The sequence below is a fragment of the Onthophagus taurus genome, chromosome 6, assembly GCF_036711975.1.
Source record: "Onthophagus taurus isolate NC chromosome 6, IU_Otau_3.0, whole genome shotgun sequence".
Classification (NCBI taxonomy): domain Eukaryota; kingdom Metazoa; phylum Arthropoda; class Insecta; order Coleoptera; family Scarabaeidae; genus Onthophagus; species Onthophagus taurus.
In genome coordinates this window covers 21,176,322-21,202,263 of record NC_091971.1, presented here as the reverse complement: position 1 = coordinate 21,202,263, position 25,942 = coordinate 21,176,322, and the positions used below count along the sequence as shown (strand labels likewise).

The 25,942-nt window shown below is 33.3% G+C and overlaps 1 protein-coding gene across 5 annotated transcripts in view; it reads left to right on the top strand.

The window, feature by feature from the left end:
- Positions 1-21,845, top strand: part of LOC111422679 (Dual-specificity tyrosine phosphorylation-regulated kinase 2) — a 68,223-nt gene extending 46,378 nt beyond the window's left edge. For 4 of the 5 annotated variants that reach the window (XM_023055890.2, XM_071197127.1, XM_023055891.2 and 1 more), the window contains exons 4-10: positions 1,945-2,108; positions 9,411-9,688; positions 9,749-9,887; positions 10,699-10,870; positions 20,538-20,681; positions 20,742-21,224; positions 21,626-21,845. In XM_023055890.2, coding sequence (XP_022911658.1) covers positions 1,945-2,108; positions 9,411-9,688; positions 9,749-9,887; positions 10,699-10,870; positions 20,538-20,681; positions 20,742-21,224; positions 21,626-21,759 — 1,514 coding nt within the window. In that variant the 3' untranslated portion in view covers positions 21,760-21,845. Of the gene's footprint in view, positions 1-1,944; positions 2,109-9,410; positions 9,689-9,748; positions 9,888-10,698; positions 10,871-20,537; positions 20,682-20,741; positions 21,338-21,625 lie in introns of those variants that run through there. The other variant, XM_023055892.2, reaches the window with a different exon arrangement.
- Positions 21,846-25,942: the final 4,097 nt, after the last annotated feature.

Genomic DNA, 25,942 nt, shown 5'->3' with positions numbered 1-25,942 from the left:
TTGTACAATTTGTTTTTTTTAATTTCGCCACTGCTATAACTTGACGCTCTTAAGATAACTTCAGGAAAGCACAATAACCACTTTTGGGGCCATGTTCTCGACGTTCCTCTCAGAAAATCTTCCTTTTAACAAGCGCATTTTGGTCTTCAATCTATTGTTCACGTTGAGCTGATCGGTGTACAAAAAAAAATGCAGAACAAATTGCGATCAACAGTATCGCCTTAATCAACTTGAGCAAGAAAATTAACGTCTTGAGACATTGTCATGGTATCACGCTGCTTAAAGCTGATAAACTTCAAATTGGTGGTATTAAAACTCATAAGAAGAATCAGGACTGCACGATCAATTACTAACCTTTGCTAAGGAGTAGTCAACCCGCCTGGCCAGCGTGACAAATTATTGGCCAAAAGTTTAAAGTACCTACATTTTAAGGCCATGAGGTTTACGAAAGGTTTAGGTCCAGCAATGGACGAAGACAAAGCCTTAGAGAGAAAAGCTGGCTTCCAGGACTACTGTTTCACACTTATAAATATTGCCGAGATTCCGAGATTCGAATAATTTAATTTGCTTCGGCTACAAGTGACCTGGGCTTCGTCAAGTGTAATTGTGCAATCTGTGTTGTAATGTTAGCCGAAGTTGCTTGCAGTCGAGGCATTGCAATGTGTGTTGTTTTCATCAATATCATTGTATAAAAAAATCACCTTCAATTTGCAGCATAAGGCAAATATTTCGGATTTATCCCAAATATAGTTAAAGAGCATTATCTATCCTTACACTAACAGAAAACTCCTCAAGCTATTTTGTTTTCATGGACCAAATCAAAGCATCATGTTGCAAGTTTTTAATTAGTAAACCTCTCAGATTTTGTTGAAAATCTACGTTGCCAGAATACGATATGTCACGATAAAGACCCGCCTTCTTTTTTCAACCTCAAGAAGTTAAAACTAATGCTAATTCTGACTGGATGACATTGTGAAGGTTATTCCATCGCAACACATGAATTATGCCAAATAAAGTCTCCATAAAAGTATTTAGAAGAGTATTGAAAATAGCGCTGAACAAATGTAATTTGGAAGAATACCATATTTAGTGCAAAAAATATGCAAATTTAATGTATATAGATATTAATTACATGTTAGATTCTAAGTTATCATGCAAAAATTCACCTATGTAACTCAGAAAAAGGTTATGTAGATCAAAATGCGGTGAGTTATATGGCAGAGATATTTTGTAATACTTACTTAACAAACATAATTATGACCACATTGAATTAACTAAACATTAGTTGAAGAACGTCAAGTGAATCTTGACTTGCCATTTACGGATGTTAACATATTTGTGGCATGTCCTGATATTCTTCTAAATTCGGTCAATGTATTTGTCATGAAGGACTTCAATTTAAACTTTTGAATGCGTCCAAGAATATAAATGAGGCCATTCACCAGTTCGGATCGCTATTACTTGATACTATAAATATGTTAAAGCAACTATAACAGATTTTTTATAGATTTTGAGTGCTGCTTACTCTTAATAAAGTATATTATAACCTAAGATATGAGTTATATCGGATCATCGAAGAAGTTGGGATACAACAAAATGAAGTGGGTTTTCGTTTATATAAACAATATAAAAATGAGTAGACGCAAAAAATAACTAAAAGTAACTAAGGATCATAAATTCATAAATAATGAACGAGCAAATAAAAATAAAATGAATCCAGTTTATCAATATACTTGTGCAGATTATTATTTTTTACGAATTTACAGAATTATAATGGCTTATGTCGCAAAACCCATATTTTTATGATGAAACTTGCTGAATTAGAAAATAAGTTTGAGTATATGCAAATTTGAGCTAATCACAAAATTTTGATACATTATGTATAACATTATTTTAAAATAATTATATTTTATTTATTAATATTTTCAATTTTTTGTTTTGCAGAAGCTTTAAAGCTTTATGGCCACAAACTAACTGAATACGAGCGAAGTGAAATTGAGAGATTTCCGAAAATATGGTATTTGGGTTTGGATGCTTGTAAAATCCATGGGGAACACGGAGGTTCTCAAAATGGGGGTTACGATGATGATAGCGGAAGTTACAACAAGGTAAGGTTTTTAAAACATATAAATTACAACATTTAAAACAAATATGTAGGAATTAGATAAAGGATCTTTCAATAAGAATACTTAAAATCGGCCATAACATGTTGTTAAAGCGACATTAGAGTTTATAAATCGACATGGAAGGTTATTCCGCTGAACAACGTGTGCAAATTATCAAGTACTATTTTCAAAATCAATGCTTTATTCGAGAAACTTTCCGCGCCTTACGTAATTTTTGTCATTGCCACAATCGTTCTGGCGAGTCGACTATTCGATATAGAGTAGCCAAATTCGAATCAATCGGTTCAATAAACTTTCAGCCGAAACTCGTATGTCACCAAAACGTTAAAGCCTACTGAAAACATCATTCTGTGCGCGAGAGTATTCCGAGGTAAATTTCTCGTAATTCACAAGTACTTCGTCTTTTTGAGATTTAACATAAAAAATTTTGCGGTGGGGTTAGCACTGCATTGATATAAAATCCAACCATCTAAGGAACTTGAGGTAAATGACCATAAAAACACTGAAAATTTACTAATTGAGCTGTCCACACGAAATACACCAACACCAAATACATTCCTAGAATGTGACAGTTTGGTGCGAATTTAAGTCTGGTGGAATCATCGGTTTATACTTTTCCCAATACGAAAATTTCATTTCTATAACCACATAACAGCAATCGCTACAGGTTGATAATAACGAACGTCATGTGGCCCAAACTGGATGATATGGATACCGACGACATGTGTTTCCAAAAAGAGGGTGCTACATGCGACATCTGCACGAGATGGTGCTATTTAATACCTTTACACCTCTTCGTTTTGGGCTATCTTAAATCACAGGTTTATTCGAGTAACAATTAATGCCATAAAAAGTTATTTCAAATAAAAGAAGTTGGGTTGAAATTGGAGACTCCGTATTAATTATTATTATTTAATTGTTTTTTTACTTTCTCGCATATACGAAATGTATAAAGTAAAAGTGTTGTAATCGTGCAAAAATTCAACCTTGAAATTTTGATGGATCTATTCGTATTCAGAGACCCTGAATCTACTTTAACTATTTTTAGCATTATATCTGTGTAAACACGATAACTTAGGAACGCAATTAGCTGGGAAACGAAATTTAGTTTACGGTTATTACGCTAAAATCGTACCATAGATCAGTATCAACTAAATCCGTCAACCGGAAGTAGCACTTAACCTGAATACATATCAAATCGTTTTCATACGAACTTACATTTTAAATAAAATTTCATTCAAACTGGTTATGTGGTACTTTATCTGAATGCACAATTTTTCATGTGAAGTAACTTTAGATTCATTCAACGAGTTGAATATTGCATAAACCTTTATCATTGTGAAAAACGATCAGATAAAAAACTTAATTAAAATCGTGTTACGGGAAGTAGTGTAACATATCTTGAAGTACCAATGATTACCGCTGAATTGGTTTAGAAACATAACGTATCGTATCGATATCGATACTGAGGAAGTGTTAACAAATAAATGAGAGAATAATTTAGTTAATGCATTTCAAAATCTAAATGATCCTGTAGTATAAAGTGCTCTTAAAAGCTCTAAAATAGGAAAGATGCCATGAAGAGGACCAATTAAAAGTACATCACGTTTAATATACGTTTTTACTATAATTTCCATAAAAAAGACTTCATTCAATCCTTCATTTTATCTTAGTTTTTAACTGAATATTTGAAAATGGGGAACAGATATCAGGGAAATAAGTTATAAGAGAATGGTCATAAAAGATGCCCTTTTACAATGTATATGCAGAATGTTCCTATGATTCCACACATATAATTTAACCATTTTTAATTAAAAAGAATTTGACATCCATTGTTGCTTATGTCATAAAAGATGTTCTCGTACTTCTATTATAGTTTAAAAGTAACTCTCAGAGTTAAAAAGGAATCACTCAATTTTTGCGTAAGTACATTGCCAAAAACTATGGCAGTCAATTAGATTCTTTAAATAGTTTTCCATGCTTTTTCATCTATATGTCTCATTCTTTCCTTTCCATTCAGTCTCTCTCCTCTCTACTTACCGTCATTTCCCGTTTTCAAATTTTTGTTCATGTTCCTGCTATTATGACTAGACACTTTTCAGTCTTTATCTTGCCTGTCTAGCCTCTTCTTTAGCCTTTACAAGTCATCCTCTCTCTCTCCAACAAGAGTGTTCAGTCCCTGTTAGTTTCTTTTTCAGTGTTCCTTCTCTCTGAGTAGTCTCTTTTTTCTGCTTCAGTTTTTCTTTCTTCTATTATCAGTGTCTTTCTGTTATTGCCAGTCTCGTTTCAGTCTCCATCCTCTCTATCCAATCTTTTTTTCTCATTCCAGTCCCCGTTAATTTTTTAACTAGATCTGTCAGTCTTCTCATCTTTCCAATCTCTATTTAGTTTCTTTCTTGCTATACCAGTGTCGTTTCTGCGGTGCCAGTCTCTTTCCTGGTATACCAGACTCTTTCTCCATCCTCTTTGCTTAGTCTCATTTTTTTCTTTTCAATTTCTGTTCAATTTTTCGCTTTTATTATCAGACACTTTCCAGCCTTAATCTTCTCTGTATAGCCCCTTCTTGCTTTTATAAGTCATCCTTCTTTCTGTTATCAGTCTCCTTCTTTTCTACCTTTTCTCTATTTAGTTTCCTTTCGGACATCTTGGTCTACGCCCAGTTTCCCTTTTTTTTCTGTCTAGTCTATATCATGTCTTCACAATCTATTTCCAGTTTGTATTCAGGTGCTGTATTCCCTTTCTAGTTCTTATTTATCATTACCAATCTCGTTCTAGTTTCCTCCCTGTTTACTCCTGTTTTTCCAGTTTTAAGTCTCTTCTTTATTTTTCAAGTCTCTGTTCAATAAGATTCTCATATTATCAGTCTCTTTTCAGTTACCTTCCTCTCTGCCCAGTTTCTTTCTTTTCCAAGTATCTGTTTAATCAACAGTTATTCTATAGAACAATGATAAGATTTTTATTGAAACAATTCTGATGTTGCAACATGGGAATTTGTACTTCTCGAAATCTTAGAAATGTACATTTCTAACAATGGTAAATTGATTGAGCTGGCTGAGAATTTTGAGTAACTTTGTTTCTGTACGGTCACAAGCTCATTACTGAAATAAATACAAAAACAGGAAATGAAGTAATTAATAAGTATAGTTATCATTAGGCAATGTTCTGGGACAATTTGTATGCAAGAGGTAGGAAACAACATTGAACCATAAAAAAGTATTCGATTCAAAGTTTCATTTGGCAGATAGTGTTTTACGTGAAAGATATACATGTGATATACTTCATCCCAATGGGTCATGTATATGCAAGATACTTGTGGTACTTTCAAAATATAGCACAACCATACATTTGGAGAACTAAAACGTCAGATAGTCATAATAGAGAATTTATTTAAAGTTTTGAAACCGAATAATAAGATGAAACTTTCCAAGTAAAGAATCCAACGATAGTAAGGAATTTAAATGAATGAAAGTGCAGGATAAGGAACATAGTAAAAAGTAAATGAAATGAAAGCTTAAAGAGTCATTTATAAACTGCAATATCTTTCTCAAAAGTTTATTTTATGTGTAAGAGAGGATTTGTGTGATGGAGAAGGTGATTAAAGTTTAAGAGATGGAGATAACCTAGAAATACCAAATCTTAAATGTCGAAAATCTAATAATTCAAAATAGAATCTGGAACTATTTCTGATGTAAGAATGATTTATATAGCAATAAGCCGATGTTAACGTGTGAGAGAATTAAACGATATAAAGAAGTATATAAATAGGAAAAAATATACCAAAAAATGATTGTTATATACCTCATACACCTTAAGCAATTTTTGATAAACTTACAACACTAGGAAAATGTTAGTAAATGAGAAAGTAACAATATTAAGCATTCTAAGAAATTCGTGAATCAACAACGGATGAAATCAAACTGCTAATCATTTCCGTATTTTTAAGCACTTCACGGATATATTTGTCATGTAGTTCAATGTTAAGACGAAAAATCGTGATTCATTCCTTAGAACAAAGAGTGATTGATCTTATGACTACGGTTAATCAAAAAAATAGAACAAATTGTTTGATATTAAACCAACCATTCAGCCATTGATCGTAAAACTGAATATAGTGAAAAATCGAAGCTGTTAAATGAGAAGGTCACAAAATAAGAAGACGATGTCGACAAGTTAATGAAGAAATAAAACATGTTCAAGAAATGTCGAGTGATGAGATTTCTCAACAAGACGTTTTAATATTAATGAAAGAAACGGTGTAATTTGAAATCCCAAAATTATCAGTTTTAGTTAAATTATTGAGTAGTAAATTGGTATTTATTTTCTTCGTTAAAGCCGGTATTACACTATTATAGTTCTATGTTATAGATCTATTATCAAATATTTGTAATATAAAGTTCAACAAGAAAATATTACAGAAAATATGTCGTCGATTTATACTACGTAATCATATTGTGATCATATTATTATACAAAATGGATTAGGCTTTGATAGGTACCTGTTTGAATTCAATAATTACAATATGTTTATTATTGTAAAATCAACGTAAAAAGCAGGAAAAACGACGCACGTCTCAAGACGGCTAAACCAGATACTTTCTAGTTATAGGTATAGTGTTAGTTCTAGTTTTACACTAACATTATCACTAAAACTAACACAAGACCTAGAACTAGAATCATTCGGGTTTAGCCGTCTTGAGAAACGTGTGGCTAAACCCGAATGTTTCTAGTTCTAGGTCTAGTGTTAGTTATAGTTTTACACTAGCACAATCACTAGAACTAACACAAGACCTAGGACTAGAATCATTCGGGTTTAGCCGTCTTGAGAGACGTGCGGCTAAACCCGAATGTTTCTAGTTCTAGGTCTAGTGTTAGTTCCAGTTTTACACTAGCACAATCACTAGAACTAACACAAGACCTAGAACTAGAATCATTCGGGTTTAGCCGTCTTGAGAGACGTGCTGCTAAACCCGATTGTTTCTAGTTCTAGGTCTAGTGTTAGTTCCAGTTTTACACTAGCACAATCACTAGAACTAACACAAGACCTAGAACTAGAATCATTCGGGTTTAGCCGTCTTGAGAGACGTGCGGCTAAACCCGAATGTTTCTAGTTCTAGACCTAGTGCTAGTTATAGTTTTACACTAGCACAATCACTAGAACTAACACAAGACCTAGAACTAGAATCATTCGGGTTTAGCCGTCTTGAGAGACGTGCTGCTAAACCCGATTGTTTCTAGTTCTAAGTCTAGTGTTAGTTCCAGTTTTACACTAGCACAATCACTAGAACTAACACAAGATCTAGAACTAGAATCATTCGGGTTTAGCCGTCTTGAGAGACGTGCGGCTAAACCCGAATGTTTCTAGTTCTAGACCTAGTGCTAGTTATAGTTTTACACTAGCACAATCACTAGAACTAACACAAGACCTAGAAGTAGAATCATTCGGGTTTAGCCGTCTTGAGAGACGTACGGCTAAACCCGATTGTTTCTAGTTCTAGGTCTAGTGTTAGTTCTAGTTTTACACTAGCACAATCACTAGAACTAACACAAGACCTAGGACTAGAATCATTCGGGTTTAGCCGTCTTGAGAGACGTGTGGCTAAACCCGAATGTTTCTAGTTCTAGGTCTAGTATTAGTTATAGTTTTATACTAGCGCAATCACTAGACCTAACACAAGACCTAGAACTAGGATCATTGGGGTTTATCCGTCTTGAAAGACGTACGGCTAAGTCCGAATGTTTACTATCTAGTGCTAGTTTTACACTACCACAATCATTAGAACTAACACAAGACCTAGAACTAGAATCATTCGGATGTAGCCGCCTTGAGAGACGTGCGGCTAAACCCGAATGTTTCTAGTTCTAGGTCTAATGTTAGTTCTAGTGACATTGGTAGGTAGCGCTAGTTAGCATAAGATAACTAACACAAGACCTAGAACTAGAAAGTATGCGTTCTAGGTCTAGTGTTAGTTCTAGTTTTACACTAGCACTATTACTAGAACTAACACAAGACCTAGAACTAAAATTATTCGGGTTTATCCATCTTGAGAGACGTGCGGCTGAACCCGAATGTTTCTAGTTCTAACTCTAGTGTTATTTCTAGTTTTAATTGTTATTTAGCGTTAGATTGTGGTGTATTTTTATTGAACGAAAGTTATATGCCTTCCACATGCCTTCTTTATTATTATCTTCAATAGTTATATAGAACTACTACAAAAAAAGAAACATCCTATATATAAACGTATATGACCTGCCGTAAGTTTTTGTGTATACATTTCGGTATTTAATTTAAAACGTGTTACGTATCTGGTTTTCGTCGTTTGCTAAATGTTAAGTTTACGAGACGGTTTCAGTGTTGGGATCTCGAGATTGAGTCACAGGGTGGTGAATAGTTTGGAACGTTTCGTCGAAAATAGAACCGTACGAGCGTTGTCGTGTAAAGTTTTCGGTCTTGCTGCCGTTCAAGTTGACTGACTCCAAGTTATGTGATCTCTCCTCTTCTCTCAAGGGGATGGTTCTAAAGTTGCACGTTTAATTTAAATCGAGACGAAATTGAAATTCTAACCGACACAGATCGATTAGATATACATATAAACCAATTTTACGAGTTTGCTTTACAAATTAATTTGATGTGATATTTATTTTTATGAGAGAGATTAAACGAGATAGTAAAAACGAGAAAATCTTGATGGTCGTTGAAAGTTGATTGATTTTAAGTCAATAATTTAATGTGCAATTTCATTTTTTTTGTGGTTGTATTAAGGTTTATGAAGTTTTTTATTTAATACCTAACAATTTAGTTTTCGTGTTAAATGGTAATTATTATGTTGAATAATCGTCCGCAGTATCGTAAAAGTGTTTCAAAACTGTACAAACCGTGAAATGTAGGTCACGCATGCGACGAAATCTCCGCACTGTTAAAGATTCCCTTATATACATTTTATGGGTGAAAATTACCATCAATTAATTCACCTCAAAAAAGAAGAAAAAAAAATAGTTTCCTGAAATTTTTTTGAACTTTCGATTAATCTTATTTGCTTCTATAAATTCCCCATTTAATTTTTGATATATTACATACCAGTAACAATAATAGAAATACCACTCGCAGCAGTCTAATTTTATAGCAAATTTAATGGGAGGACTCCAGGAGAATTATGGTCGTCCGTTCCCGAGAAATCCACTTTGTTTGCACGCATTATTCACGGCCCTATTATCTTGTTCATTTGCGTCTTCTCCGTTTCTCTTTCTCTCTTGCCTCGTTTCTCAGGATCATCTTTTTTATTCGCAGGTTCTTCACGACCAGATCGCCTACAGGTACGAGATATTGGAGGTGATAGGAAAAGGAAGCTTCGGGCAGGTGATCAGAGCTCTCGACCATATGACCAATCAGCATGTTGCCATAAAAATCATTAGGAATAAAAAGCGGTTCCATCATCAAGCGTTGGTCGAAGTAAGAATTTTGGATCATCTGAGAAAAAGGGACAAAGAAGCTACGCATAATGTTATTCACATGTTGGAGTATTTTTATTTTAGAAACCATTTATGTATCAGTTTTGAATTGATGAGGTAAAAATATTCTATTCTATTTTTATTTAATTAATTTAATGCGGTAATTTTTTGTTACAGTTTAAACTTATATGAACTCATCAAGAAAAACAACTATCAAGGATTTAGTTTAAATCTAATAAGAAGATTTGCAACTTCATTATTGAAATGTTTAAGGCTTCTTCAAAAGGAAAATATAATTCATTGCGATTTAAAACCGGTGAGTGTTTTATTTTTCGTTATTATCTATCACTTTATTAATATCCCAGAATTGGTTTCTGGTTGCCGTAATATAATTGTGTATTGTGATTCGTGCTATCGTTGAATTCGCGCGTGTGTATATTATCATCGTGGCTCCAACTTTTATCAAAACAAATACACACACCACTCGCGCCACGATCTATATTTTGCGTAATCGCCCTTACACGTGCCGTAATTAAATTTCACCAAACACAGGAAACAGAAGTCTATTTTCTGAACATTCCTAATCTTAAAATATCTTTAAAAACATTTGATACATTGACTTCAACTTTATTCTAATAGATTTAACCTCAAAAACTTGTGGTTTTTTATAGGATCTTTGACCCCAAAAAACAAATAAAAATAATTCTACACCCAATGTTTTATCAATTTAAACTCGTCTTTCGTGCTTGATTCGTGCTTCCTTCGTGGATCTTTCGTGGTTTCTTCGCCCACCATTCAAATATTCTTATTAATTCCTCGCGACCGTGATCGTGACATCATCGGGATGACTCTTTTCCGACTGAAGTTCCTAATTGCTTCCACGAACCCGTGCAGAGACACGCGAACCAAGCAAAACACGGTCTTCTTAGAAACAGAGGAAACGTTAATGATGGCCCCATGAGGCATTAATAACGCTTCTTCGGCCCGGTTTTCAAGTCGTATTGGTAAGGGCCAAGTGGCTATTAAAGAGGCATTTTGCGATACTTTCATACATGTTCGCGTGTTCGAAATGTAATTTTGCCTAGTTATTTAGAAATCACCCCTCTTAATCGTTTCCTTTCTCATAGGAAAACGTCCTTTTAAAACAACGCGGTTCTAGCAGCATCAAGGTCATAGACTTTGGAAGTTCATGTTATTCGAATCAAAGGGTTTACACTTATATACAATCAAGATTTTATCGTTCTCCGGAAGTTATTCTTGGACTTACTTATGGGACAGCTATTGATATGTGGAGTTTGGGTAAGTTCAAAATCCTTATATTTTATATTAAATAAATACATAAATCATTCGTTATCACCACAAAATTGAAATCACTGAAATTAGCACTAATAACTAATTTAGATTTCCTAAAAAACGATTATCTCTTAAACAATTTATTTTAACTTATTAATTTATTGATGAAAAGTTATTTACTTTTATCTTAAAAACTAAAAGATATTTTCAAAATAATTTTGTTTTGGCTAATAATAATTTTATTGGGACGTCATCGTACTTTGTTTTTGAGTTGGTGGAGTCAGTCGCGAATTGATTACTTTTATCTAATAATTTGTTGTTAGAGGTTCGATGTTAAATTGTTAACTCTGATAACTTAGGTTCACGTCATGTATAATACCTATTATGCTAAATATTGATTGTACGACTAAAATAAACGCAAGTTTTGCTAAAATTTTAATTCCTGCTTATTTGAGTCGTTAGATTAGCTTAACTATGCTTTTACTAATCATTATCTTCTGCAATCATTGTCTTCAAACTGATAGATCAGTTTTCTTCATTACCAGATTAATGGGTCAATGTGAATGATTAGTCAAAAGAAGTAGGTGAATTCTTCGTAGGCATTTTAGTGTGAAATTTTAGATAGGGTTAAGGGTTATGTTGCGGGCATTATGCTCTAATAGGTGTATGCGAATCCAATTATGTATTTGTAAACAGAGTGGTAGGTAATGAGCGTTAATGAACGTTACATTAAGTGTTAAGATAGTCGTTCTATAGGGTTACCACTTGCTACATCGAGAACCGATGAATTATATGACTTAGTTTGAAGTGCGCAACCTTTTACATATCTAAAGCTTCAGGTTCACATAAAAAAATTGCGTTATGCGGACTGTATGCATTGTATGCGGTTTATACGCATGGTAATGAGGATGCTTTGACATGCAAGCACACACACAAATATTTGTTGTCGGTTGTCGGTTTGCTCGTGAACATCAAAGGAATTTGCGACGCACGAGATTTGTATATGGATTATAGTTAGAGGATATCCCATCAAGTTATTGCATGGAAGAGAAATTCTGCTGCATACATAATAACGCACAATTTAATTAAAAACATAGCAGAAAAGGCTTTATTGGATGAAGCATTTGCACCAAAGCAGAAGGTTTATTGGACATTGTATCGCTAGATGAAAGGCACTTTAAGAACTTTTATACAAGATTTTTAATTGATATTGTTAAAGATGGTGTGGATGCGTTAGTTGAGTTACTTTGTAATGAAATACGAACTAGCTATCAAATATTACAATTCATTAAGTTTTGCATTAAGTCTTCACAATTCTACCCAAATATGAAATTATTTATTTTTAAAGTTAGCATTTTCTTGGTAAACGGATTGAACTGACTTATTTTTCTGTTATATGTTTAGCAAATATTTGGGTAAAATCTTCTTGCTCCGCTTATGTTCTTCATTTTTCTTTCCTCACATCCTTTTGCATTTACTTACTGGTATTGGCGACCGTGGTGAAGCGACGAAGCTTGTACCAAAACCATTTAAATTAAGACCAATCTCAACACTTTCACCTATATTTAAAGTAGGATCAGGTCCAATTTCATCGTTTATATTTAAAATAGAACCAGGCTAAGCTTCACCATTTACATTCTCCTTAACGCTGGAAAAAAAATATATTTTATTATTACACCTGCTAGAACAACCTATTCAAACCTACTAAGAACATATTGCACATCCAAATGAGCAGTGCGCACAACACACACAACACAATTACTTCTTGATAGTGTGTGGTAAGTTGCGTATATAAAATTTTCGAAGCACATTAAATTCTGTGCTCTTTTAACAAAAGTACAAAGTACAAGTTTATTCAAAGTATTTGCAATTAAAAAATTAAGTAAATAAATTATTGCACAAGTAATAAAATTTTTCTCTTATCAAATCTAAAGTGCCTTTTATGGCACTTTACGAGATCAAATTGATGATTTGACCGGCCTGTTACCCGGTCAACTTTCAATTTTCAATTTTAATGATAAAAAGAAATGTCAAAAATCATATTTTAACCCATCTCTTAAGTTCTCCTTGGTATTGTGTTCGATGTATTTTGAGACATTTAATTAGTCTCCTTCTATTTATCCTATGTATCCTGAGGAAAAATGTTCTTACTTCAATTCCTCGGGGAATAATATCCACTCTCCTTGCTCAGAATATGTGGTCGTTTAAATCGATAAAAATTCTGAAGACTACGACGCTTAAAGATCTAGGTCCAGAAGAAGATGGTCCTAATCACAACCATCGCCTTAGCTTCTATTTCACAGATGCAGTCGTGCAAAATCCATTAACTATTTGAATCTGTAATAATTGATGACAAGATGCTTTTTTGCAAAGTAAAACAAATCTTTGTCAGTCGAGAAAATATTCTCTCTAAAACAGCATTTAGCAAGTATAACACATATTTATAGCACTTGTGAACAGAAATAATGAAAAAAAAATGTTGCACATGATGCACGTCCAAATTAAAAGATGCTCAATTTGCAAAAATATTATATAGCGCAAAATGTCATGTTTCCGCTGATATACTTCTATATAAAATACGAAACAATATGTTAGTATAGTTCCTGGAAACATACACAAAGTACAAAATAACATTGGAAAGTGCTTTTCGTACAAAGCATGTTAAAGAACTTTACAAAATTACCATAGACCACATACAGAAATGCATTCAAGATTGCTTCTTATGGATTTCAATCGACAAAACAACAGATGTAACGGAAAGATTTGAGGCAACTATCATCATTGGTATTTTGGATCATGATGAACTGACTAAAAATTTTTTTTGATAAATACAGCCGTACTTAATAAAGCGAATCAGAGCACTATTACAAGACTTTTCGATAACTCTAATAAAGACATGATTTTACTGTTTGTATCGCATATTGCTCCCTACATGATAAATGGCACCTTGGCTAAATGATGAGATTAGGTCTCTCAGGAACATTATCGTGTGCTGCGCAACCGTTGTAATCATCAATGCAAAAACGTTACAATAAGACATTTTGGAAAACAATGCGATTACTTGGTGTTATAGTCTCCCACATCTTGTAGTGGTTGGTAACATAACAAGGCAGAATACTATTAATGAACTCCTTGCATCTACCAACGTGCTTTCTCTTTCATTCAGCTTGGTTACAGATGCTGAGGTCCGGAATAGTTTAACTTACTCCAAGTCCACTAGTGTCGGTGCAGATGGTATTGGACTCAGATTCCTTTTACCCATTCTGGATATAGTTATTACTCCCTTAACACATATTTTCAACTGTTCTTTTGAACAGTCTATATTTCCATCTATCTGGCGAATCGCCCATGTTATTCCTATCCCAAAAATTAAATCTCCGTCCCATGGTGGTGACTTTCGACCCATTTCTATTCTATCTACGCTGTCAAAAGACAGCGTAGATAGAATATAGATTGAGAAATATCTTGAGGAGTTTAATCTGATTAACAAGTTCCAGCCTGGTTTTCGTGGAAGGCATGGTACTACTACAGCACTGATTAGGATCACCGATGATATTAGATCTGCTTGTAATAAGCGTTGTATTACCTTGCTAATGTTATTTGATTTTAGTAAGGCCTTTGATTCTGTGGACTATGCCCTCCTGTTAACTAGGCTCTGCTATTGCTATTGAATGCTTTGTTGCATCTTAACAACGATCTCTCTAGCGTACTTGACTGGTCTAGATGTCATGGACTTAACCTGAATTCAGGTAAAACGCAAGCCATTGCATTTGGCACTCGCCCCTTGCTGGCACAATTTAATTCCTTAACTACCCTTCAACTGAGGCTTGGCGACTCCGTTATTCCGTTTTCTAATACGGTCAAAAATCTTGGTGTGGTAATGGATTTGGCGATGTCTTGGCGGCCACAAGTTCAGGGAGTCTATAGGAGGGTTTACTTCTGTTTCCATACTTTGAAAAAACTTCGCTGTTACCTTCTTCCTGTTGTACATCGTAATCTTTGCTATTCCCTCATTTTCCCACACATTGATTATGCCGATGGTGCGTATCCCGATCTGTCCACAGCACTTCGGGGTAAATTGGAAAAACTTCAAAACAATTGTATACAGTACATTTTTGATTTAGGAAAGTTTCAGCACATTACTCCATATCGTAACAACCTGCAGATGATGACTGCCAGAGTCGTAGATGATTTCGTAGACTTACTATGTTATACAAAATTGTCCATACCCGCACTCCTGCTTATTTGTCTGATGTCTTTCACTTTTTAGCATCACATGACTTACCCACTCGATCAATGTCGGACTCTACAATGTTTCCAGTCCATAGTACTGAAATCTACCACAGATCTTTTACAGTGCAGTCGACTGCGTTGTGGAACGATTTGCCTGCCGTTGTTCGCAATGCAGCTAGTTTAATAAGTTTTAAAAATGCCTTGATGTCTACATTTGTTATGAATGTACATATACAGGGTGGTTCAGTTTTTAATCGGGAAACTTTACTAGGACGTAGTACTTGCCAAAATAATACAAGTTTTTTATATAAACATAGGGTCGCAACTCTTTTGTTTTCGAGCTATGAGCGATCAAAGTTGAGCTAAAAATTTACATTTTATTATTTATTTCGGCTATAAGTAAACCGAAGAATTTGAAATTTGGTATGTATTTACTACTGGTTAACATCTTGTTTTCTAGCATACCTTAAGCTTCCCTAGCGCCCTCTAAGGGGATGAAATTCACCACCCCCTTGGTTCTTTTTAGAAGAACTTTTTAACGCAATGCAATATTAACATAGAAAAATATGGGTTGTACAGCTCATTCTTTAGTGGTTCTTTTTTGTCTCTTTAGTTTTTCTCTTAAAATTGATAGTTTTTGCGTAAAAAAATAAAATATGTTACATTGCGCGGCAAAGCGCTACCTACAAATAAAAAACAAAATTTTAAGTTGGCTATGGAAGATGTAAACTTACCAGGATTTTGGGCTAACACAATAACACAAATTATTTACGATTTCGTCTCTTGACTTGTTTTCTCATTAAAGTAATAAAAAATTTAATTAAATTTAAGTTAAAATAATCATTCAAAAGATAAGTAACATTTAATAATAAATTAAATAGTATACTAAAAAAATGGAAATTACAAGAGAAAAATGTTAAAAAACAAACAGAAAACTAATTAAGAATCAAAATGAAACAAATTTATCAAAAAAACTCATTACAAAAATAAACACAATTAATTTAAAAATTGTTCAAAATGCATGCCATTGTTATCAATGCATTTTTGGCATCTTGTAACAACAGAATTAACTGCTGCTAATATTTGAAACGGATTGTTCCTTAAAGTGTTAGCAGCGTCTTTTATTTTTCCCAACAGTTCTTCCCGAGTGTTTATTGGAGCGGCGTAAACTAGATTTTTCATATAGCCCCACACAAAAAAATCTAAAACGTTAAGATCAGGAGACCTTGGTGACCAGGCAACGGGACCTCGGTTTGCCTCTTGATAATTGACAGGACCTAGTCGTCCTATCCGTCTATGACCATGCACGTACGTTAGCGCTGTAATGCGATGGTGCCCCATCCATCTGAAGCCAATGTTGCTCCAGATCACCTAGAGGAACGTCCGATAAACATTCCGCCAAATCGTTTTGCAAAAAATTTAAAAACATCGTTGCGTTCAAACGAGGTGGCAAAAAATAAGGCCCACAGAGGTTATTATTAATGACACCCATCCACACATTAAAACTAAACTCTGTTTGGTAGGTTTTTGGACGTATTGCATGGGGATTTTCATGCTCCCAACTATGTAAGTTATGGTAATTTACGACACCCCTTCTTGTAAACGTGGCTTCATCTGTCCACAAAATCTTCTTACAAAAATTTTGGTCACGTTCAACAGACTGTACAAATCACCTACAGAAAGTTACTCTTTTAGGACCATCATCAGGTCTTAAATTTTGTACAGGTTGAAAACGATAGGGTTTCCTGTGGTCCTTCTTCAGAGTTCGTAAAATTGTACTTCTTGAGACTCGTAAATTTTGAGCTTGAAGTAGTCTAGCAGCTATGCGACTGCTTAATGTGCTGTCATTATCAAAAAGGTTTAAAATTGCTCTTTGGTTTCTGTTATTTTGATTATTTCGATTATTTTTTAGAAGAACTTTTTAACGCCATGGAGTATTAACATAAAAAAATATTGGTTATAAAGCTCATTCTTTAATGGTACTTTTTTGTCTCTTTAGTTTTTTTCCTAAAATTGATAGTTTTTGTGTAAAAAAATGGAATGTCGTGCCATGTACCGCCATGCTTAGCTAAAATTACTCTAAAAGTTGGCTTTGATTTTCAAAAAACAATTTATGTTTGTATTGAGACGAGCTGTTAGTTACGTTAAATCCTCTTAATTGTTGACAATTATTGAAAATATTTGTTGATTGTTATTAAGTAAAAGTATCATCATTTTTTTATTGTTGATCATTGTTTAAAAAACTACGAAAAATTGATCATGCCACGATTATTTTCGACAGAAGAATACGCAGACATTCATTTTATTTATGGTTTTTGTGATGGAAATGCGGAAGCGGCATCTAGAGAATACGCTAGAAGGTTTCCTAATAGAAGATGTCCTGATCCTCAGGTATTTATCAATACACATCAACGTTTTCGACAATATGGTTTAAATACCCAGCAAGTACGAAATAATCAAAATAACAGAAACCAAAGAGCAATTTTAAACCTTTTTGATAATGACAGCACATTAAGCAGTCGCATAGCTGCTAGACTACTTCAAGCTCAAAATTTACGAGTCTCAAGAAGTACAATTTTACGAACTCTGAAGAAGGACCACAGGAAACCCTATCGTTTTCAACCTGTACAAAATTTAAGACCTGATGATGGTCCTAAAAGAGTAACTTTCTGTAGGTGATTTGTACAGTCTGTTGAACGTGACCAAAATTTTTGTAAGAAGATTTTGTGGACAGATGAAGCCACGTTTACAAGAAGGGGTGTCGTAAATTACCATAACTTACATAGTTGGGAGCATGAAAATCCCCATGCAATACGTCCAAAAACCTACCAAACAGAGTTTAGTTTTAATGTGTGGATGGGTGTCATTAATAATAACCTCTGTGGGCCTTATTTTTTGCCACCTCGTTTGAACGCAACGATGTTTTTAAATTTTTTGCAAAACGATTTGGCGGAATGTTTATCGGACGTTCCTCTAGGTGATCTGGAGCAACATTGGCTTCAGATGGATGGGGCACCATCGCATTACAGCGCTAACGTACGTGCATGGTCATAGACGGATAGGACGACTAGGTCCTGTCAATTATCAAGAGGCAAACCGAGGTCCCGTTGCCTGGTCACCAAGGTCTCCTGATCTTAACGTTTTAGATTTTTTTGTGTGGGGCTATATGAAAAATCTAGTTTACGCCGCTCCAATAAACACTCGGGAAGAACTGTTGGGAAAAATAAAAGACGCTGCTAACACTTTAAGGAACAATCCGTTTCAAATATTAGCAGCAGTTAATTCTGTTGTTACAAGATGCCAAAAATGCATTGATAACAATGGCATGTATTTTGAACAATTTTTAAATTAATTGTGTTTATTTTTGTAATGAGTTTTTTTGATAAATTTGTTTCATTTTGATTCTTAATTAGTTTTCTGTTTGTTTTTTAACATTTTTCTCTTGTAATTTCCATTTTTTTAGTATACTATTTAATTTATTATTAAATGTTACTTATCTTTTGAATGATTATTTTAACTTAAATTTAATTAAATTTTTTATTACTTTAATGAGAAAACAAGTCAAGAGACGAAATCGTAAATAATTTGTGTTATTGTGTTAGCCCAAAATCCTGGTAAGTTTACATCTTCCATAGCCAACTTAAAATTTTGTTTTTTATTTGTAGGTAGCGCTTTGCCGCGCAATGTAACATATTTTATTTTTTTACGCAAAAACTATCAATTTTAAGAGAAAAACTAAAGAGACAAAAAAGAACCACTAAAGAATGAGCTGCACAACCCATATTTTTCTATGTTAATATTGCATTGCGTTAAAAAGTTCTTCTAAAAAGAACCAAGGGGGTGGTGAATTTCATCCCCTTAGAGGGCGCTAGGGAAGCTTAAGGTATGCTAGAAAACAAGATGTTAACCAGTAGTAAATACATACCAAATTTCAAATTCTTCGGTTTACTTATAGCCGAAATAAATAATAAAATGTAAATTTTTAGCTCAACTTTGATCGGGAACATGATTGAAGTGGTAACGAACCTCGAAAAAATTGATGTGTTTGATACATCATACAAAGATGATAACAATAAAATCAGACTTGATTTTCTTTACAACAAATTATGGATTCCTTAGCGCATCGATAAAAGCATCTGGTTTTTCTCTTTCTACACAGACTGATATACTGACACATGCTCAGGACTTAATAGCATGGCATAAACAGTGAAGTTGCTGACTTAGTCGAGAAAATTGTTATGGTCATTTTAAAAAATCATGATTTTTCCATTTTAAAGGAAATTTCGATAAGTTTGTGTAAAGAATCCAGAGAAATATACAAAGAATAGACTGTTATTTTTACAGCTATAACTTCAGTAACTATGGAACGAAGTTTTTCCATGTATAAAAATGTCTTACGAGCAAATAATGTTTCCTTTTTGACAATATAATTAAGATGTCTGTCATTATTGTAATCAAAATTTAAGTTCTGTTTTATTTTCTATTTCTCTCTAGTTTTTATAAGTCGAACTAATAAATATCTCGTATATATCTTGCGTTCAGGTAACTTTTAATGATATTTAAAAGTCTAAATCTATCCACACGGTTACGTTTATCTATGTCTTCATCGATAGTATTGATCGTAGAAGTTCTTTTCCTGAAGAGCTTTCCTGATACTGACTTTTTGTCCTCCATTTTCTGTTTTTCTACAAATCTGGCCTTCAAGATACCTGTACATCAATTGTTAAGTAATTCGAAATTCTTCGTTAGGAACATTAAACATTTCTGTGCTTTTTGGTGTGTCCTGAATGTAGTTTATTTTTGTTTGGGTACACTTCTTCACAGACAAGTGCATTAGTAGGGGAGCTTGTCAACAAGTTCTTCTCTTCTCTTTTGTTGTTCATCCTCGTAATTTTGCTTCCATATCAAAAACAAGTCTTAGTCTTCTCTTAAGAAGAGAAAAAGATTTAGTCAACTTCATGAACTTATAAAAAATTTATAAAAATAATTAATTGTTTAAAATAGCATTATTAAGTAATAATATCAGACTCCAATGGAATACTACTATAATACATAGTTAGTTAACAAAAAAATAAGAAAAGCAGGTGCTGTGGAAGTTGTCTCGAGTTCAGACTCGACAAGAAAGGTCTTTGTTTTGAAACTGTAGCAGCAAAATCGGCCGGGTTTTCAATAGATTCGGGGCCACCAACAACAGCTGGCAGCTGCAGCTGTCGCGACCACGACTACAACTACGACGACCACGTCGTGAGGTTACGTGGGCCCTCCATTCGGAATTGCATTAGGTCGCCCACGTGCACTCGGTGTCAACTACACTTGCCCTAAGAGGCCGCGAAAGTGTGGGAGAAATTACCCAAGAAATACTATCGCTTTGAATATGCTTAAATAAAAAGTTCAAAAAAAAATTAGTCATTATTTTAATTTTTTTCTTTTAATTTTTTAGGTTGCATCTTAGCAGAACTTTATACCGGTTATCCCCTATTTCCTGGTGAAAATGAATTAGAACAATTAGCTTGTTTAATGGAAGTTTTGGCACCACCACCTGATGATATTATCGCAGCGGCAACAAGGCGTCGTTTATTTTTTGGTAAATCAATTTTCAATCAACAAATTTTGTTTAATCTAAATCTTTTTATAAATATTTTAGATTCTCGTGGTAACCCACGTTGTACAACAAATTCAAAAGGTCGAAAACGCATCCCGGGTTCGAAAAGTTTACCATTAGTTTTACGATGCAACGATCATCTCTTCATTGACTTTATAACACGGTGCTTAGAATGGAATCCCAAGAACCGGATGACACCAGATGAGGCTTTGCGGCACGAATGGATTCAATCAGCAACCTCATCATCCTCGAATCATCATCATAAATCGAATGATTTGCGGCATAGTCAATCGGAAGCAAGTGTAACCCATGAAAGCAGCGCTGGTGGATATTCACATTCGAGTGGGAGTCGAACATCGGGAAGTAGTTTCGCACCAAGACCACATAAGTGTGTTGCTTCTGTGACAACGACTGCAACGGCGGTGGCTGTTCCGCCAAAAACTGGTGATAAATTGAAGGCCAAAATCGTGGAAACCAAGATGCACGATAGTAGTACTTCGATAGATTCAAATTTGAACGATTCTGGTACGTTTTTACCACCGATTTTGTAAAAGAAAAATTTCTTTTTGTTTAATTAAAAATTTGTTTTGATGTTGCATGATAAAAAAAGTGAAAAGAAAGAAAAAGGAAACAATAAGTCCTCTAGTACAATCAAATAGATATATTTCTATTTAAAAAAATTAAATAAAAATGCAGATGATAAAAAATATTGAGATTTGATGTTGATGATGATTAAAAAAATTGATGTGAAAATAATTTAATTTAAAAAGAATTAAATAAAATTCTTCCCATAACCTAAATAAACCTTTTCAACTTTATTATATTATAACAATCTCTTTTTAATTTATACTTATTTATTATTGTTTCTTTTTTTTTAATTCAAGTTTTTTCGACCTTAATTAATTTTTTTTCTTTTTTATTTTCAGGTTTTTTTACCAAGTACCCTTTCAACCCTTTTTTACCTAATCCCAATAATATAAGCAGTAGTAGTATGAACAAGGACTGTAATAAGAATGTTAAGCAAAGGTGTAAATTGTTGAACATTTACATTGAGGTGTAAAACGCTAACAGAAAGAGTCGTAAGAAAAGAGAAAACTAAAATGGACAAGTCGTCGCTCGCTATTGTCATTTCTCATGTTACTTCCTATGGAATTACGTATCTCATAGAATTATTCTATGATGTACCTATACTGTATTTAATTTTTTTTTAATTAGTTTTAGATTTTAAGAAGTAACTTTAGATTTCATGCTATTATATTTAAAAAAAAATCAAGAAGAATGAACCACCGTCATGTTGTTCTTGAAATAAGCTTTCGTTTAATTTTTCTATAACGTTTTTTAATTTAATTTGTAATTCTTAATAATCGAAACGAATATGATATTTCATTGTAACAAAACCTTGAATATAACTAATTATTAACATTGTCAAACAAAACGAAAAGGTTTTGACTAATATATTAGTTTTATTATAATAATTAATTAAATTAAAAGCTAATACAAATAATATGAAACGAACTATGATAAAAATCGTTTATTAAATACTTTTCCTTTAGTTATTTATTTGATCAAACAAAATGTGTTGCCTTACACACCACTTAGACGAAAAAAAAAAACATAAATTATATACGCATTAATATTGAGGAATAAAGGACATTAAAACAATTGTTGTTAAGAAGATATAAAAGATAAAAGAAATAAAGCAAGATAATGTAAAGCCCCATCCCCCTCCCTTAATGTGATATCTCTGATAATATTTAAGTAGATCCTAAAACAATCTTTGAAAAACATCATAAATAGGCGATCTGATTATTACGAAAATTACACACTTTTATAAAAAAATAAAAAGATTATAATGAAGATGACCACCACTTGAAAACTTTTACAAGTTTCTAATTACGCCTTTTCCTCTTTAAGAAACACGAAAAACTTCTGTTGTCGTTTGTAGCTTAACTTGTAAATGTAAAATATTTGTTGTAAGATAAAAAAGACTGAAATAGAAAAACTTGTGTTTTACTTACAAACCCCTTGGGTTATATAATTACTTTCACAAAAACAGAAAAATTATCAAGATGAGAACTCTTAATATATGGATGTATTCTGGGCAGATGTTACGCACATTTTGTTGAAGAAATTGCGTTTCCAAGCATCCTATATCCAATGAGGAAGCATAATTTATTTATTTTATATTGAAACAACTTTTTGTGCAAGTATCTTAAAAAGTGGTAATGCAGAAAAACCAAAAATACAAGAAAATAAAAATTAAAAGTGTAAGTAACATAAACGCAAAAGTGTAACAAAACGCCTCACTTTAACGCAAAACGCATATATAAATGATAATTATGCAGCTGTGATAAACAACAATGATAATGCAGTAATTTTGCAAGACTTCTTTTTTAACAAAGAAGTCTCACTTGTTCAGTTAATCAGGGTCGGATTTGGAGGTGTGAAAAGCAACAATTTTTTTCCGTCAAGTCTTTAAAAAATTTATTTCCAATAAATAAAATTATTTCAACAAAGAATCTAGTAATTAGTTAGCCGAGTTTTAGGGGTTGAAAGTTTGGGGAAAAAGTACATTATTGCATATATTTCGAAAACTAAAAGTGCTATCAAAATTTGATAAATTAAAACTGTTCTTCATTTTTAAAAAGCTTTCATTTGATGTATCATACATATACCACAGGGTGAAAAGGGGCGAACTACCCTTATTTTTTCGGATTTATTTAAAAACCACCCTATCGCAGCGATGTTATGAGGGTTAACATGTAACTACTTTTCGTAAAAATGATGTGATAATACAGTAAAATTTTTTGTGTAAAGTAAGGCATATACGACATTTGAGGGTAGTGGGGCTTAATTACCCCCTAAGAATTAATTCTATTCTAGGCGTTACTTGTCGAGTTTGGCGAAATATGTCACGGTATTTGTTTTATATGTGAAGCAAAAATGTTTGAAAACGGTTATAAGGGCTGGAAGTTAGTGGAAGAGGTAAATATAAAACTTATAGATAAATAAGATATTTTACTTTTTTATGAGTTAAAAATCAACTAACAAAAGAAATGTTAGAAAAATTCTTATATTGAATGTTTAACCACTTAATGCTACTGTTCTTCTATAAAGATATGCAGGTCGAGCGAGAGCGAGAGCGAAATGGTTTATTTATTTATTGACACACACTGGGGTAGCAACAGGACACAGTCCCACATAAAAGCTACTCCACTATAATACATTTTATATACAATAATTGTATGAACACAAAATTGAAAATCGATCAATTAATGGTCTTAAGCATATGTAACCAATCCACTTCAAGGCAGAACTCAAGCCGCTGCAACGAGATAATGTACTCAAAATCACACAACTGGTAGGGCGAGCACGGCATTACGAATAATTTTTTTTCAATAGGTTGTGGATATTTACTTTGACAGTAAATTACATACAGTGTAGCTATGTATTATTCATCTTATTACTGACAAGGCTTTAGCTCCTTTAGCTATGTCCCGATGTAACAGATAAAACACAGTCAATCAACCTTAAATGCTTGTTGGAAAAAAATATTGCCAGCATGCGTCAAAAGTGAAACTTTTATAGTAGAAAATCAGCTGTGTGTTCTGAAATTATAACTCATTCAAACGGCTGATATTGATGAATTGATGCGAGAAAGCCCTTTGGATGAAGATGATTTGATCGAATTTATGACAGTTTGTGAAAATAAAGAAATCGATAATGACAAGGTAGAAGATAAAGTTCAGCTATTAACGGCTGATTTAATTCGCGATGGCTTGAAATTTGCTACAAGTATGGAACAACATTTTCTTACTCATGATCGGCGAGTGTGGAAAGACATACAAGTTAATGGAAAATATTATACACGTGTGCTGTATAGCGTTTTGTTCAATCCTATTATTTAGAGAAAACCGTTCTTAAAATTCGATAATTCCTGAGCAATTTCATGTCGACATGTCGGCGATGACAGCAGTTTTTGACATTGTCATGCTCTTAATTGATATAAATATGTAAACATTACAGGGTTGGGCATTTTTGCACTACCACTAAATTGCACTACCACTGTTTATTCAGTGGTAGTTAAAATGCAAAACCATTACCACTGAAAATTTAGTGATAGTGAAAAGAATGCAATATCACTAAACTTTTAGTGAAAAAAATGCACTATCACTAAACTTTTAGTGAAACATGATCTTTAACTAAATACATTTGAATTTATATTTTGTTCGCTATTAGTTATCAACTATTTTGTTGATAAAAATGCTTCTTGATGTATAGGCGGTGTAACTAAACGATGACATTAAACCAATCTAGCGAAATAAATCACGACTTCTTGAGTTTCACAATTATACGCCAATTTTGTCAAAGCATTTTCGATGTGCTAGCCATACGCTCAACCTTTTGGCCACTACCGATTTTATAAAAATATTAGATGGCTCAACAAATCAGGCAGTTCATAGCATTCATAAAGCTACTTTCAACAGGTTAGAAATAAAAATTCGAGCTTAAATTTATTAAGGGTGCTCATTTAAAGCGCAAATCTCTCGAAAACTGGACAAACTGTGCAATTTTAAACCCTCGCAAATGAAATATCCAAATTTGTATGGAAAGTCTTTTGCACAAAAGGGCAACTTTGCGCGTCAATTTTGTCACGCAAATTTGTGCAGTGTGCTGTACAGCCCTTAATCAGCAATTTTGACGAGTGCCCTTATTATATGTGTATTAACTTTTTACATTTTACTTAACACAGGTGTACAAAACTATGGAATAAATGTAATAAGCCAAAATCTGAGGAAATAATAAAAACAGTTTTATCTTCGTATCTGGTTACGCCTTGCGTTACAAGATGGAACTCACTGTATGATTCGGTTCAGAAGCTAATAGAAGTCAAAACCAGATTAGGTGAACTATGCTACAAGCTGGAAATTTCTATTTTTAATGAGGAAGAAATTGAATATTTGGAAGAATATTCAAGAGTAATGCAACCTATCGCAGAAGCTATCGACTTCCTTCAAAGAGAACAAAATATGTTCTTTGGCTATTTCATTCCTACTTTCGTGTCCATCAAAATAAAAATGCGACGTTTAGCTTCCGAAAACTTGAAATTGCTTACGGAAATTAATATTCAAATGCAATCAAAGTTACTGGAGAGGTTTGAAAAATATTTTCGTTTGCACTCTGACTCCCGGGATGCAGTTATTGCAGCAATCATCATTCCCGACATCAAATTAAAATTTTGC